The 18,170-nt window shown below is 36.8% G+C and overlaps 1 protein-coding gene across 1 annotated transcript in view; it reads right to left on the minus strand.

The window, feature by feature from the left end:
- ANKK1 (ankyrin repeat and kinase domain containing 1) overlaps positions 1-17,387 on the minus strand; it is a 48,579-nt gene extending 31,192 nt beyond the window's left edge. The window contains exon 1 of the mRNA XM_072426156.1: positions 17,017-17,387. Within this exon, the coding sequence (XP_072282257.1) occupies positions 17,017-17,201 (185 nt within the window). The 5' untranslated portion in view covers positions 17,202-17,387. The remainder of the gene's footprint in view (positions 1-17,016) is intronic.
- Positions 17,388-18,170: the final 783 nt, after the last annotated feature.

Below are 18,170 nucleotides of genomic sequence, written 5' to 3' on the forward strand. Positions count from 1 at the left end.
CCCACGTTGTACACTAGCCCAGCCCCCTCTGGCAACACTACCCTTTTTCTTAACCCCTTAAAAGCTCTGGGCTAGGCCCAGCCCCCGGTCATGTAGTCACTGTGCCTAATTCTTACGGCTACGTGCCTCTCTGGAGGCTGCAGAAAGAGCTCAGTCCTTAGGATCACCCACAACCTCAGCTGTGTTTAACAAAAGATTTCTTCTGCAAGTCAAGCAAACACCACCCTCCCCCCTTCAAGCTCCTTGTTCTGCACAGGAGCGAGCAGGGAAGCCCCGTTTGTATGTAGGAGGCTCTGTATTATGAAAGGAGGCTCTGTATTATGAAAGGAGGAAAATGAACAATGTTCCAGCTGCACATTATAATTAGGAAGTATCAATTTATCACTGTATGTATCTGCAATTTGGCATCCTGTAAACACTCATCGTTGCTGTGTGCTACAACATAAGCCAAGTACTTTGTGCATAAGCCAAGTTAGGCCTAGGAAAGATCTAAGTGCAGCAGTTACTCAAAAATCAGAACCACAGACTTTTGTTCATTAATTTTCAATTCAATGTGGGATTGTATATAGAGGAAAAAAATTTACTTTAGCATTAAATAATCTTGAATAAAGATAAGATAATATAGATAAAAACAAAAAAGTATGCCAACTGGAAATAGATACATCCACATTTCATGATAAGGTGTTGCATACACAGAAGACGTGATAATGCATTCAAATGTATGTTTTACATGCATCACCAAAATACATGATAACACACTGTATATATGTATTCTCTATCAGTCCAAATCCCATACACAGTGCACTATCACGCACAACAATGAACAGATGTAAACGTGGCAGTATGTTAGAAAAAAATCCATTTTTCACATGTTCAAGCATGTTATACATTTATTCAGAATTTCCAGGCTACCTTAAGGTATTGTGCATAAAAGCATAAAATATGCATAAATTATCATGTGCACACAATTTTGTTTGAGCGTGTCCTAAGACACTGGTCTCTGAAATAGAAACTCCTTTTTGTGTCTAGGTTTCTTTATTGAACATATCATATTAATCCAAACTGTTTTGAAATAGCAGGGTAAAGAATGGTACAATAATCTTAACAAGAGCAAAACAAACAGGGCCTGTTAGCACTATTTTCTGCATATTAACATTCACATATTTTCCTACACATGGTTGTATGTTTTTGGAAGGTTTTCTGTTTACTTCAAGTGGGCTCTTATTGCATATCGACACAGTAACTTAATTGGAAATGTGTTTGAAAATGTTTTTGAAGCCTAGCTATGGTGGAATCATTAACAAATGTTTGCCCATAATATTAATGAAAAGTCATCTACATTTTATTGATGGTAAATAGGCCAATTTAATGGGCCTATGCAATGCAAAATACACCAATACATTGAAAGCTAAAATCCAGACCTACCCTCTGTTTTGTGCAGTTGTAGAGGCAGCAAGAAAGAATGAGTCCATCTCGTTTCTTGGCTCGAGGACATTTATCGTCATCTTTACCAGACTGACTGTCCTGCCTCACCTATTTCATCCATTGAATTCTAGTCCTTTCAATCACGGAGGTTCAGAACTTTATGTGTATTCTAACTGGGGCATTCAGCTTGGAGTATGTTGGTATGAAGATTTGAGAAAACTATGTATACCCCCTGATGGCCCATCTGGTCAGTCATGGTCTTGCCGCAGTCACATAGAAAAACATGGGAACAGCATGATGATCTCCGAAGACTAAGATAAGCTATGAAAGTACATGTGGAAGTTTTACTGATAGGGGATGGGGTGGGTAAATGCACATGGAACACACACAGAAAAGTATAAATGTACCTAAACTAGTAGTTACTCAATCTGGATGGGTTTGGACAGATCGGGAAATTATATCTTATTTATAGCAGCAGTAAACATCTGCCAGCCAAAAATGTTTTAAACATGTTTTAAACATGTTTAAACCCTTACGTGGCTATTGCTTCATGGAAACAAATCAATGATAGGAGATGTCTCATTCTCATTCTCCCCAGCCCTAGGTTTAAGTCATACACATAGAAAGTTTGCCAATGCCATTGCTGCATACTTATAAAATCAGCCAGAAATAACTCTTTTGAAAATCACACGGTGCCTGCATGCAAACGCCAAGTAAGGTCTATGGCCCTGCAAAGGTAAAAAAGCACCAGATGAACACTGCTTAAAAAGTACGTCATTGTTTTAACAAGATATATTGTATGACCATGATGTACATGGATGTAGTGTATAGTTTAGATGCCTGTTTGGCTTCACAAAGTTCTTAGAATATTCTTATAATCTTTGTATTTATTCAACAACATGTTTCAATCTAATTATCCAGACTTTAAATGTCTGATAAGAAAATAGCTAAATGAGATGAGAGGAAGAGCATAAGTACCTAATAAACAGACATTTTGCTTTATGAACCCTAGCAGCAGCCAGGTAAGTGGGATGGTCACATGCAAGTTGAATATTTCCTGTGTGTATATATATATATATATATATATATATATATATATATATATATATATATATATATATTATTTTGAGAAAATGTAAGTATGTATTGCCTAATTTTTGTAGAGCTTTTTATCCCTTGGGTTTTATTATAGCTCTTTCATTTTCAGAACAATCAAATAGTAACTACACTCAAACTCATTGTTTCAGGTGTGTAGTTTTGGGACAGGTCACCCTCCTGACCACATATCAGCAGTTATGTCAATTTATAGAGTTGTTGTTAATAACATATGAAGAACTCAAAGCTGTCCTATAAAAGCTGAAATAGCAAAGAGAATAATTTTTCCCTGAGGGTTAAAAAACAGTTAAATCTAAACTCCAGACTGATATAAAAGACAACTGATAATGCTGCTAGATGTTTATTGATACATAAATAAATATAATTTGTTAACTGTAACTAGTGTAAGTACCTATGTTTTACTTAGTATTAGATTTGTGCAATCACCTATACAACAGCACTCAGACTGCAAAAACCATAAGCAGAATTTATGCAAAAATGCTGAGAAGGAACAGAATAATAGAATGAGAGAACAGTGCACTGTGCTGGGGCATCTCCTTGCACATAGCAATGTAGTTGATTATGTGTAGCAGAGGTCAGGGCAATCTGCAAGCAAAAAAGTAATCTGGTCGAGTAAGGTCAGTAACTGGTGCAGAAAAAAGAAATGAAGTTAAATTAGGCAGAAAAATTGGCAGAATAGTGGAAACTGCAGAAGTCACATCACGGTGCCACTGACTTGTGAAGACTTTAAATATTTTTTCTGGGTAAACCTCCCAAGGGCTTAGCTTCTGTACCAGTATCTATGCATGTGTCAGGTCACACACTTAATGCACGCCTCCGTCAAACCAAAAGACCATGACCAGTGGCATTCATGCATGGACAGGCTACAAAATATCTTTACAAGAAAAGAGTCTTTGAAGATGCAGTCCACTTGACTGGAAACAGAATTAGGTATATTTTATTTCTCTCACGGCCACAAAAAAGTTTTCATGAAAACCTAGCAGCGAAGGCAGTGTAAGGTCAGATAGGGGTGCACTTTAGAGTCCCACTTTTGACAATATTTGGACACACAGATATTACAATGGTTGGTAGCCTAAGCTTCAAAATTATAAACTATAAATCTCATAATGTAGCTCTGTAAAGTTGAAGAGGAAATAATGCATGAAGAGGCGGTCACTATTGCAAATCCATCAATATCATTGGTGTGAGGCTTGATTTAATTTGGTAGTGTTTAACTATTCATGCTGTATACAGCACCTTGCTACCTCCTTCTACCACGACCTTCCTGCATTGCAACAAGAGTAATGGAGACCTATTTATGTTGTACCCATCTAGGAACTAGATGTGATTTTACAATCAGATTTTAATCATATTAATAAAAAAAAAGGGCCATATACATTTTTGTACCTGTTGTGGTATGTTTGGCACCCATTCATAATGCAGCACAATTCATGTTAATAAACTGCCACAAAGTGATTCCAGCCAGATTTCAGATTTTATCCTCATACACATCATGCTTTCTGTATGTGAGAGTGAGTGAACAGTCTGCAGTGGAGGTGTAAATACCTCTCTCCTGTATTTCAAGCAGGGGGTGCCCAGATCATTAGATTACCTACAAAAGGGATTGGAGTGGATTGATATGATATGGATGCGTCTGCATGCAAAACAGAGCACAGAACACCTAATGTATGCAAACCAAAGTTTTATATTCAGTTTATGAATGTTAAAGTCCAGCTTTACCCAAATGACTCCCATGGGCCGATGCCAAGGCAGGAATAATGGTGTAAACATGAACAGCACCACATTTTATTTAAATTTGTCCCAGAGGACAATGATGAGGAAATCTACTTACAGAACTAGAAGCTACATATTTTATCCAGCTATTAAAACTTTAGACAAGGCTTTCTTACTAAATGTATATTGTTTTGTTCTGGAGAAAAAAATCCCACGAGCTCAACAAATTCTTCCATTCTTTGTGTAAATTCCTTGAGTATTCTTTGCATACAATAACAGTGAATGTGTTTATAGTAAAAGGCAATTACTGGAAAAGTGAAATAAGACACCGCCAGTGAAATTCTTTGTGTATTTCTTTCAAACTACTGGAATTACCTTTCGTCAAACTAAAGATCAGTCCACTTGCTGTGTGACACTCTTTAGAATCAGCAATGTAAAGGTGACTTGCATTGTATAACTGGTTTGGCAGGTCAAAAGAGAAGGTCTGGTTGAGTTTCATATTTTGAAATCCAGTGCAGGAGAATATGTAGGAATGCATCAGCTTAATAAGGTGTGAGAGTAATACTTCAGATGTCATCTTCGGTAGCCAAAAAGAACAAATTACAAAACACAGTGTGTCACGCGGTGCATTTGGAGCGCAGCTTATCTCTTTGCTCTGAGGTCAAGCTGAAAACGTGCTGAACTGGATTTGTTTGTTGGGATTTCATTTGAGAACCTAGGTCAAAGATGTTCAAGTCCGAAAAAAATTCATTACAAGTTTAAATCTGAATGAACTCTTTTCCTGGGAAAAGCCCACTGATAATATAAATTACAGTTTAAGTAAGTTCCCTCATGCCCTTACCAACCTAGGGCTAATAATAAAATCAGACCTTAAGTCTATGAAAGTATTCTACTTTACCAGCTGAGATGGAAAACACTATAGGCCTGACAGCTAGTGGAATAATATTAGTGGAAAGTCTTATTGCAGGTCTTCTTTTTTATTAACCTGGGGAACCTTTGCTAATATTTCAGGTATATGTAAACCCATACACATAAAGTGGACCTCAACTCAAAAAACAAAAAGTCACCAGGACGTAGTGCTAACAAAAGAGACATGCAATGTTCATTTTGTTGAAAAAAAATTAAGCTCTGGCTCCTGGTGGCTTTTTGTTTTCCCTCTATTCTATTCCCTATTCTACACGGCACATGCATCATGCAGTGCAGAGCTCAGCCCTGTGTGTGCAGTTGCTGCATACAAAGTATGTTGGGAACAAAGTAAACTAAATAGTGCTCTTGAAAGTCCACAATAGAGCCAGCAGCAAAGATTATGGCTTCCTCAGTGATGACAGGTGGGGTTATTATTTCCCTAGTGGTTGAAATTGATGGATGTATGTATTTTTTCAACCTAACTATATACCTATAACCTCTATAAAGACTATTAATGCTAAGCTCCTATTTGGAACAGTGCTTGCCAACCGGTGGTCTGCGAGAAAACTTTGGTGGTCTGCGGCTCTGGCTAATGCACCCCCCAGCGGGGTCCTTCTCCTGACCTAGCTGGGGGGTGCATTGGCCAGAGCCATGAACCATCTGCCCCGTACAGATCGCAGGCTTAGGGAAGTGGGCTCAGGCCTGCGATGGGAGAGTGGGCAGGTTCTGGCGACATGATGTCACTATGGGGAAAGTTTCTTCCCTTTGAGTGACACCCGGCTCCCCGCCCATGTGCGGTCTGGAGCCGGTAAATTTATTGGTACTTGGGTCCGAAAAAGTTGGTGACCACTGACTTGGGAGATCTGTACCCACTATTTGTCATTTTGAGCAATGTAATGAAGACAGAAAGTGGGGAGGATAAAAAATCCTCACTGGAACAGTAGAAGGTTATCTGTCAGTTAATAGTACTATTCCAAGATAGATTTCAAACGCAAAAACCATTTTCCATACTGTGGTAAAATTTAAACTCATTTACTAGAATATTAGCATGGTGCAACATACAGGTAAATCTCCACATCCGGGACACAGATAAAAGTTAAAACCCAACACACCAGTCCAGATTTATTAGTTAGTAGTTCTCCAAGGGTTGAGAAGATAGACTATCATGGGGAAATCTGGGTGATCCAGCAAACCTAGAATGTATTTCCTCAAACTCATTTGTTATTAGTTGGCAAATGTTTTCAATCATGGACGAGATCCATTTCAGGTTTGCTGGATCACCCATGTTCCCCCACTATAGTCTATCTTCTCCAGTCTTGGGAAGCTTAAATAAATCAGGCCAACTGTTTAACTCTTCCATTGGTTTAAAATTATATATTACAAATGATGAAGGAAACATGGACATATGTAAAAAACCTACCAAAATTATACAGATATCAATGAATATTTCCACTGCCAGAAATCAGGTCCAAAGCTTGAATACTGGATGGCAGCATTGTTTACAATTGACTCAAAATAATGAAGTGCAGATATCACACATTACACTGGGGACATTACCAAGAACTGTAAGCTTCTTTTGGTTCTAACATAGATCATGTACTATACTCATATTTCTGGTTAGTGCATACTGTATTGTAAGGTGACATTTAAAAATCAAAATATAAATATGTAACGTTATTGAATAATTATGAGGACATATAAGTCACAAACAAAATGTACAAAGTTATAAAACCAAGAAAACCTGGAGTTTAAAAGAGGTAAAGCTCCATAATATATTATAATGTTTCTATTGTTTTGGCTCTATATATGTAATTACTTTGTTTTTTGTCTTCTAGATCAGAATCTGTAAAAATAAATGTCTGACAATTTTTAAATACCAAATTATTGAAGACATAATAATAATCTATAATTAGACAGCATCTTGACTGTAACAGCTGAAATAGCCTGACCTTAATTTACATAATGAACTGAATAATAAAGTAGAATTATCATAAATATGGAATTTAGGTGACACAGTGAAGAACAAATTTGTTGAATTAACTAGTTATTTACATACCCATTAACCCATGTGGCCTGTTCCAGATTTAAAACGTTCTAATATCTACAACATATTAGGTATGAAACAATAGGAAAGGCCCAGAGCTGAAAAAAGTAAAACCTAAAAATGAGAAATTAGCTGGAAGATATATAAGACAAGATGTGAAGGGGAGACAGGATAGTGATGGTTAAATCAACTGATTAGTGATTATTAATATTATTATTATTATTTGTATTAATAATATTAAACAGGATTTATATATAGCGCCAACATATTAGGCAGCGCTGAACAATAAATAGAGGCTGCAAATGACAGACAGATACAGACAGTGACACAGGAGGAGGAGAAGACCCTGCCCAGAAGAGCTTACAATCCAAGAGTGATGGCCTGGAACACAAATAGAGAAGGGGCCCAGAAGCACCAAAAGATTGTCTGGAAATGAGAAAGATTCCTGACCTCACATCCCCGTTTTGGGTGAATGGCTGTTTTGTTTAGTCACTTTATAGTGGTAGGGGTGACGGAGAGCAGTGGGAGGCCCCATCTTCATTGTGGTAAAACATTTTTGCAATTTGCAATCTCCCTAAATCATTGCAATAATTTTATTGCCGAGCATAAATTCCTGAAAATGCAAACACTTTGTACCTGTTGATTCTGAAAGTTTTCAGCAGGTAACTTAATTTTTAAAGAAATGGATGACAACTTGGCATGAGCGAGCGAGTTTTCAAAACTAGATCTCGTGATGAGTTAACCTGTTCTCGCTTACCGGAATTGTAAGCGAGAACCGCCAGTGATAGAATTTTAATTTAAAAAAATCGCAGGCAGTGCTGATCAATGAATGCAGCCAGCTCAAGCGACATCAAGATTTCCTTTCCTCAGCCAATCAGAGAGCACTAAAGTTGCTCCTCCTGTACTAATTTCCTGGAACTTCCGATGGGTTCTCAAAATTGGTTAGCCGAAATTTTGCGGACCAATCGGAAGTCCGAGGAAATTTTTGTGAGAATGCCGGAGGCGTTCTCGCTCATCCCTAATGACAACATTGCAATACTGCAGCTGTACCTTAAGCCTGTTTCAGGGACAGTAAGTGACATAACTTTGAACTTTGTAAAGCGCTGCGTAATATGGTTGCTAAAAAAGAATACAAACTAATAACACTGCACAGTACAGCTCCAAGTACATGTCAGGATATGTAAAAGGAAGTGTTATGGATCACTTCTAAAGCCTTTCCTCTTATCATCAACATACTAATGAAATATTTAAATACTTCCTGCTTTAATTGCATACCTTTTTTTAAACCCAGTGACATAATCTCTGTGTATTTGTTCTTTACTATGCAATGTGGGTAAATGTTTCTCATGGGAAGGGTTGGCAAGTTTCTGTATACAGCTTCCTGAAAATATCACAGAATCCTGCCTAAATAAAATTCTCAAAATCCCCCAGCTCTGATGTATGCAGTGGGCTGGTACTTAAAAGTAGTTGTGAAAATATCAAAACACCTTTGTTGCACATATGTAGGTATGGAGGAGTGTGTTTTCCTAGGGAGACTGCAATTGCATGCATGCCACACCTAAATCTGACATGTGATGCTGAGCCACTTTGATTGAAACAACCAGAGTCCTATGAATGAATAGGAGGGCCAGGGCTTCCGTGGAACCATAGGGTTCCTTCAGAAGTTGCTAGGTGTTCTTTGAGCAATGAGCAATTTGTTCCTCCCAGGTCACTTTGGGTGGCATTAATGATCTTTTGGGTTATCTGTAAGAGTGATTCTGTGAGAGTGATGGGGCAGGCTGTATCTCACTTGTATCACTTGTAATGTATAATGTCAGAAGCTCACTGAAATCAGACCAGAAGAGTACAATAAAGCACCCCGTACAACTGGAAATCCTAAAAATAGGGGCAATCAAATTTCCAGTCTGCCCAGGAAAACAACAACTGTAAGTTTATAATTGGTGGGTGTTGCCCTATGCAAAGAGATGTTATTGCCAACACTTGGATACATAAAGGCAAATGCTTTAAATTCCTCTTTAAAACAAGCAGTGTAGCGTATCAAACTTGTGTAAAGTTTTCTTCCACATTCAAAGGGTTACTGTTCAACTTTAATGAAAGAATGTTTGTATTTGTCAAGCCCAACTAATATGCCGAAATCTCATAAAAACTAAACTTTTACAAGAAAGTAAATGATCCCTATTGTTTAATGAACATTAAAAATTTCCATTTACCACCCAACTTTAGACTCCATATTTAACAGTGCAAAGTATGGCAGAGTGTTGTGACCAATGGCAAAGCAGGCTTTAGACATTAATGTTCGAAGGTAAAAGAAACGTTGATGTCGGAGAGTACCTTGTACTTTCTGATAAAACATTGTCAGCAGAATAGTAACTGAATATTATTTGTTCCTAAAAAGGAAAGCAATATATCCTGCGGGAGGTTCTACCCTTACCCTACTCTATGAAAAACACAAATTGGCTGAACACAAAAAGACTAGGTTTAGGCATTGTTTGACCACAGAAGTGCTGTGGTGTATGGTTAGTTAGAGGTGAGAAACATTTGAAGAATTTGGAGTTGGGATTCATATTTATTTGAAAAAATTACGAAAAATCACTAAAAAACATTTCCTTAGCCAATTTTAGTATCCCTGGACAGTATGGGAACAGTAGGATTTTTTCTGTTTTTTTATTCCTTTCACTTAGGTAATAGTCACAAATGGGAACTGTTAACCAGGTAAAATCACAGCAATTATTTCCAGTTATAAAAAATGCATTTTGTTTTCGATTGTGTTAAAAAAATTTGCCTCATACCGTGACTTACAATGTGAGAAAACAGGCCACAAAAGCACCACAGTGTAATAATATAACAATAAAATAATTGTAAAACATTATATAAAATAATTTATTTTAATAATAATAATTTATTATTATATTATAATTAAATATAAGTAACCTGTATGTTACTTTATTACAGAGGACTGGACTAACAACTGTCAAAACCACAAGTGAATGCCTAGCAGTTAAAAGTAAGCACCCAGTGGTAGTAAATTTACATACCTGCCTGAACTTATAAATAAATATACAGGAATATAAATGTGCCTGAATAAATATACAGAAAACGATAAAATATAAAAAAACAAATTCTCTTAAATATGGATTAATTAATTAATTAAATCCAATTAAATATTAGTTCTCCTTAATTTACTGAATGATCATTAATGCTTTCTTAATGCTGTAATTATTCTCGAAAAAACTCACATGGATAAAATGTTAAGGTACAATAAGTATTATGGCTAAGAGCCAGTCCCTCAGATTTGAATATTTACTCCTGAGTCATGAGGAAGTAGACTTGGAAATTCTCCATACAGTGAAAAACTATTGCAGATTTCCTAATCATAAAAACTGCAGCTTAGACAAACTATCATTTAATATGAGGGGAAAAGATACCGGAAATATTGCCAATTGTAAATATGCCAGCATAACTAATATCACATTGTTGTTTTGTTACTACATTTAGGTTTTACAGTTGTTTAAAATATATAATTAGTCCCGTGTATATTATGATTATTTTTTCTATCTAGGGTTGGGTAAGCGCTTGCAGCCGGAACTTGCTAGGTTTAGGGCACACGGACAGCTTCCCAGTAATGCACCACCATCAGTGAGGGTAGATGCTTAGTGACATTGTGCTTTAAAGTACAACTATAGGCTAATAAAAAAAAATCAAAGCAAAATCATTATAGCATTTTCACCACTGATAACCCCACTTTAACATATGCAGTCCATCAGAGCGCCCTGCACCTGAAGTGATGTTGAACACCTCTTTGGTTCCTCCTCCAAGCTGTGGTGGCATGATAGTATCTAAAGCAGGCCCTGTGATTAGGCCATAAGGGCAAAGAATACAATTTTACAGTGTACTGGATTTGATAGATCAGTAAAAAAATTAAATAAAACTTTTTAACTATAAAATTTTGACTACAGATGGACTAAGTTGCATAGTGAAATTTTTGATGTGGTCTAGTAATGCTGTGGCTCAGAGTTTGTGGGTTGGGATGAATACATTGGACTGTTGTGTTACATGATGTACATTATATTTTAGGAATGATGGTCATCTTTAACTTCCCTGGCAGTATGATTATGTTGTATTTTTTAATGTCAAAAATTAAAAAAAAAAAATTTAAAAATACTTCTAACTTTAAATTTCCTGCTGGTCCCACCCCCCGATGCACGCACGCTGCCGCACACACATTGCATACCGGGTTGGCATCTGCATCCCTTAGCCTCACATCTCCAAAGTTCACACGCCAGGATCTAGTGCCAGAGGATGCCGACCGGGCATTATCAAGTGGACACAGATGGCAAGCCGGCATTGCTGGAGGACGCCGAGGGTTCGTGAGGACCAGGTAAGCCCTTAATTCCACCCGAGTGTGGCTCAGGCTTACCATTTTCTGTAAAGAAATTTCACCCCAAGCCACCGCCAAGGGGGTTAAACAGGGTGTTTTAACATGCATAATTTGCACTTTTTCTGCAAAGTTGACAGCCTTTATTCTACATTATATATAACATGTTCAGATAAAAGATAGAATTAAAGAATTAGAAGCCAATGTCAGTCATGGTGACAACTCGAGTTTCTGTCTATTTTTTGTTCTCATTGTTCAGATGTAACAATTAAATAATCTTTTTTTTCAGGAACAGATTTTATCAGTGTTATTAATCCATCTAATAACATACACTCAGTGTTTTCATTGCTGAACACTTTTGTATAGTTAAAACCATCGGTATCATTTCCTCTTGTTTTGATTCCAATTATTGCATTTTGACTGTATACTCTTTTTTATGGCACCACTAATAAAAAGTTTTGTACCTCAATACAATTCATACAACAACAATATACAGCAGCTAGGCAACAGACATACACAAAACATACTTTTCCATTCATTGTCTAACACTCCTTTTATTTCTTCAGTGCAGCAAAAAAAATTTACCAGGCCCACACCTTCATGTTATTAGAATTTACCCTCAATACCTAAAGTATCACCGTTAGATGGTTTTGTTTGTTTGAAATAAATAAATCAATATACTATCTTTCAGCCCAGTTTTTATTAACCAGGGTTCCGTGGAACCGAATGTTTCTTCCAGAGGTTGCTACGGGTTTCTTGAGCAATGACCAAATTCAGGGTGATATTGTTTGATATGTCAGCAATGTAAGAGGCATTCTTCCCACTGACCACCACACTAATGTATTGTGAGTTGTGGATATAGTAATTATTGTAGGGGTTCCCTGAAGTTCTGAAAGTTAGTGATCATATAAAACACACAGACATTGTTTGCTAAATGTCAGATTATCTGGTTTATAAATAGGCCTGTATACTGTATGTATGTAAAATGCTCACCTTTTGACAAAGAAACATCTCTAGGTACTTGTGTAATATTTGCTTAGTTAACATGCTTCAAGTACCTTTCTAAACTTCCATTCTGATTTTGCTGTCTTGGCCACTGAGAGATATAAATTTCAATATCCTCCATGACTTGCAGGAATCAATAGTCTCTACTTGAATGTTTTACTTTATCAATTTTACCCTGACCAGGTATGTCTTTAAATTGAACATTGTTTAATTACCTATTTCAGTGCTACTGTGCCCGTTGATTCTTTGATCAATGGATCATAATAGTGCATGACAGTCCAAATAAATTTTTGTAAACTTTGAAATAAAAAATAGATGAGTTAGCCCAGGGGTTTTTTAAATGCATGTGGACCCAAATAACCATTTAGGTTTGCATTGAATATCCTTCGGTTAAGCTCACTGTGGAGACTCATTAACCAAAAGCACATAAAGCCTCAATGGCATGAACAAAGATAGAGACTTCAGCTCTAGTCAAACTGTTCCCAATTTACACTGAGTTCCCTAGACGCCCATACGAGGGGGTGCTGACAAGTTCCTGGCTTTGCCCCCTTCCAGATAAAATAGAAAAATGAGTGTGGGGACATATGACAGCCTAATATCTTAGTATGTAACTGTGCAAATACCAGGTCTTTGCAATTCTTAAAACTGTTTTTTCCTTTAGTGAGAAGCTGTGATGGCAGAGGCATAAGCAAGTATCACGTCAATGGAGTTACGGGCCGTCATGAAGTTTTTGTTTCTCCAGGGAAAAGTAGCAAAGGACATTCACAATGAGATGTCACAAACACTGGGGAAGAAGTTTCCTTCCTACAGCACTGTCAAAACCTGGATATCTCGTTTCAAGACTGGGCATTTCACTGTTGAAGATGAGCCCCGCAGTGGGCGCCCCCCAACCTCAACTGACCCGGCAACCTGCGCTGCTGTCCATGAGCTGATTATTGAGGACCGGCAAATATCCGCAAAAAAGAAAAAAAAAAACAAATACTTGACATCTCATGGCCCATTTTGAAACTGCACAGGACTTTTTGCCTAGGTTAGTGACTGAGTTGCGAATTGGTCTACCATCCCTTCTACTCACCTGACCTGGCCCCTTCGGACTATTATCTGTTCACCAATTTGAAGAAACACCTGAAGGGACAACGTTTTGAGGACATTTCTGACGTCAAAGATGCTGCTGAGAGCTGGTTTGCGGCCCAACCAAAGGACTTTTATTTGAACAGTCTAGAAAAGCTGCAACTATGCTGTATCAAGTGCATCAGTCTCAGGGGGGAATGTGTTGAATAAATGTGTTATTTCATAACTCTGGCTCTCTTCTTTCTGGGCAAAGCCAGGAACTTCTCAGCACCCCCTCATACATGTGATCTCTTCCATTTCACTCTAAGGAATGATATACTGCATTATATTACATTTTGGGTTTTGGGTTTAACACAGCTTGCTTATTTATGCTTTAGAACTATATATTGGAACCATAGTATGTGTCTCTTTTGTCTCTTTCATCATTTGTTTTTATGCAGATTGTGTTCAAAGGTAAATCACTGGCTCCTATCAGGTGTTTAAATATTTGTAAATAGGCTCAGATTATTTTTTTAATTTTTTTTTGTCTGCATCAAGCATATGTAGTGGAAATGCATTTACTGTTACCTGTAATACCCAATCAAACATTAAAAGTAAAGTTTAAGATAGATTAGGAAAAGCGAATAACTGATTGTTCAGATTTATGGAATATTGCTGTTATGCTGTTAAATTACCAACCACTCAGTTGTTTGAGAAAGCTTTATGTAAAGTTTATGCAATAAAAAGCTTTGTGCATGAATAAGTATCAGCCAATGTTTATGTGTTTGTTTCTATGTGCTTTTCAACAAGTAGTCAAGAATGAAAAGGAAATATGTTTACTGTAATGTTACAGATCTTTCAACTGCAACCCTGACAAGCGTGTGCAAATACAGAATTTATTCAAACTTCTCTTATATCAGAAAACTTAAAACTACAAGGAAAGCCTAAAAGTAGATTAATGTGCAGATATTTTGTAAATAACAACTGGCATTGTAGATTTATGAACCCAAGGAAGTGGTGTATATATTCTTATATATTCTTTTTAGCACCCTTAACCTTAAAGTCTTTTTATCCCCTGAAGAAGCCAAGTTGGGCGAAACGCATCGGGAAACTGAGACATTTGAATTATTTGAGTATACTATTTTGTATTTGTTTTCTTTGTTCACATATTATGTAAACCCTTTGTATAAAAATTATTAGCAGGAATATGATGTCTAGAGAATACACATCTAGTACAATAGATTTCTGATAAAAAATAGATGTTTATTCATTGTACTTCATATTTTGAACACATAAATAAACACAAATACACTCATATAAAAACACTACCCTAAAAAAAGCCTGTTTTTTCTTTCTTTTTCCTATACTTAAATATAGTACACAGACCATGCTAGGTGTAAACATAACTTTAGTCATGTTGAACTTTGCACTAGATAAGATACACCAGGGGCGGTCTGGAATCCATGCATTTAGTGGTCTGCGAGCTTCAAAAGGTTGGGGACCACTGATTTACACCACATGGTCAAAGGTGTGTTCCACCTATATTAGCTATTAAAAAACCATGGATATTACTATGGCGCCTACATCCCTATTTATGGCTTTATCAGTCTCCACTCTTCTGGAAAGTTTGTCATAAAAATTTGGAGTGCATCTGTGAGAATTTGTACCGAACTTAATTAACATTTCATATGCAACCCCATCCATACCTCCTATATTAGCTTGTGGAACATCATATTACAAATCAATTGGTAATAATATGGACTCTTCAACTCCATTTGTAGTTATAAGAGTCTCCTTGTGTATTAATATGACCTCCCCACAGCCGTATGTGACTTTAACAGTCTCCATTCTTTTGAAATAGTTTGCCACAAGAAAATGTACTCAAAGAACATCAGGTTAGGTATTGATGTTGAACAAGAAAACATTGCACACAATGGGTATTCCATTTAACTGAAAAGTGTTCAACATGGGTAGAACTCTTTGAGGGACACTCAGGCGTTTGTTTTGAACTTGTTTTTGTAGAGCTGGCTTTGTGCTCAAAGGCATGGTCATGTTGCGACAGAAAATGGGCTTTTCCATACTGTGGGTAGGGTCAGGTAGCCCATCCATTTGATGAAAAATGGAAGCATTTTTTGTTAATATTTGTACCACAACAGCACATCCAGTACCGAACACTGTGGGGCAATGCACAGCAGGATGCCTGGAAAGGTATGTTGATTCACGTATGTGCAAATATGTCTTATATTTGAACCTGGCCTTGAACAAACCCTGTGCCCAATAATTAAATATTGTTGTATTAAACTCCTGACTAGCTTTGTAAAAATGTGTTTATTTCAGCCTGTAGTAACAGGGTGTGGTGAGATAGGGCCTTAAAAGCTCTCTGTATCATCATCTCAAAGAAAGTTATCTAGAACATGTTGCTTTCTTGGCACACATTCCCAAATTGTATAAACATTTTAAACAAATATTATTGCAACCTGCATATGTCATTATGAAGCTAGACAACTCTGGGCCCCTTGTGCTTCTGGACCCTGTAGAAGTCACATGGTCTGCTACGGGACTGTTATGTTCTGCAGTTTTATAAAAATGAACTTTATCAATTCCAGTAAATAACAACAACAACAAAAATAACACAGAGACAACAAAATCACATAAACAATACTAAAGGGCAGTTAAGTGACAGAATTTATTCCAATGGAACCGCACAAGAAAAAGTAAACCAGTGTCTCCAATAGTACAATAGCCCTACAACAGGCTGTAATTATATTGTTTGGTTGTCCTGCTAGTGCCCTTACCCGCTATTGTCACTAATGTGTCACAGAACTCAGCTGTATATTATAAAGACTCTGGTTAGTTGCTAAATTTTCCTGACAGGTGCACTGCCATGCTAAAATATTGTCAGGTGTCCCTGGAGAGCCTTTCTTTGTCCTTTATTTCTATGCAGTTGTCACACTTTGTGGTCCCTATATAGTTCTTTAGAAATGTGAAATATTGCTGTCATTTCATTCACCCTTGCCTTTCATTCACCCTCTAAATTTTTTTCATTGTTATTTTATATTACGTAAAAGAAATGATGACTGAAAGCCTTATCAGGTTGGTTAAGTACTTAATCCTAAAATTGGTCCTTTTTAAACACAAAACGTTGGCATATATAAAATTAAAATGATTCTTTTTAAAATAAATTGCAACTATAAACTGTATTTTACATTATAAAGAGTCAGAGAACTGCAGCAGGTATTCAGTTGTTTACAGCACTAGTTTACCTAAAATTCAGGTTCTGCTGGAAATGCATTGCTAACACAAGCACAGGATTGTTTAGATTTATACAAACTGCACAATATTATATATTCATATAAACTTCAGTCACTGCATGAAGTCTTACCTCTCAAATTCAGGGTCCCCATAAAGTGTTGAACATTTCACAGCATAGACAGACCACCATTTTTTGTGCCTCACTTTGTAAACTTTCCCAAATCCACCTAAGGCTATTGGAGTCCAATCATTCTCAAAATCTTCTTTGTTGAATTGAGTCAGGTGGCTGATCTGCTCACCCTCTGCACCAGCCATGGCAGCAAAGTAGAAGCATCCAGTGTCTCTTGCACATTTGGTCAGACTTGAATCTTGTTGAAGTGTGTGTGTTTTATAGGAGCTGTGCTTCCTGGTTGAGAACTACCTGTGTTACAGATAGAAGGAGGGCCCAGCACTGTAATGCAGGCAGATTTCCATCCTGTAATGATACTTGCATATAAATATCAATTTCACAATCCCCAAGTATGTGGAATGTACAGTCTACAATCTTCCGAAATATTAGTTTCTCTTGTTCTTTATTCTTGCCATAACAGAGACACATTGAGAGGACTGTGAGAATGACTCACGGAATATTTACCAGTGATAGATGTCTTCACTGCTTTTTTTTTAAATGCTATATATAACTGAAAACGGAAATTAAATTAGAAATGCTACCTAAATAGCATATTAATATATAATAAAAGACAGAAATATACATTGATAGAAATATGTATGCTTATATATATCAGACTATGTATGTATTATTTGCACGTGTTAGTGTATATATTATGTATGTGTGTGTGGATTTGTGTGGACTTTTAACATTTTACCTAGGATATATATGTAAATACTTATACATAAGTATAAATAAATATATATATAGTGTTCTCCCCAGAAATTTTTTTTCAGCCAGGTGGGGGGAAACTGTAGCCAGGTGGTAAAAAAAAAGTGGGCAGGGCTAGACACGGCAAATTTGGAGCTCCTAGTTATTTATGCCATAGGTATCCAGTAACCCCTGCTTTTGTGTCAGTGTTCTACCTACGCCCTATACTTTGTTCCAACTTTCTAATGCCTGGCTTGTTAGAATGTACAATTTTTCCATTTTTTTTTTGTATTATGCCTCAACAGTCCAGTGCTGTGTATTTGAATCCAACTCCCTAGAGTTCAATGTTTTAATAGTGTAATACCTTGTAGTAGTGTAATATTGTAATCAATGTGGCTTAACAAATTATGCTTAGTTCACATTAG

Source organism: Pyxicephalus adspersus, chromosome 11 (assembly GCF_032062135.1).
Source record: "Pyxicephalus adspersus chromosome 11, UCB_Pads_2.0, whole genome shotgun sequence".
NCBI lineage: Eukaryota > Metazoa > Chordata > Amphibia > Anura > Pyxicephalidae > Pyxicephalus > Pyxicephalus adspersus.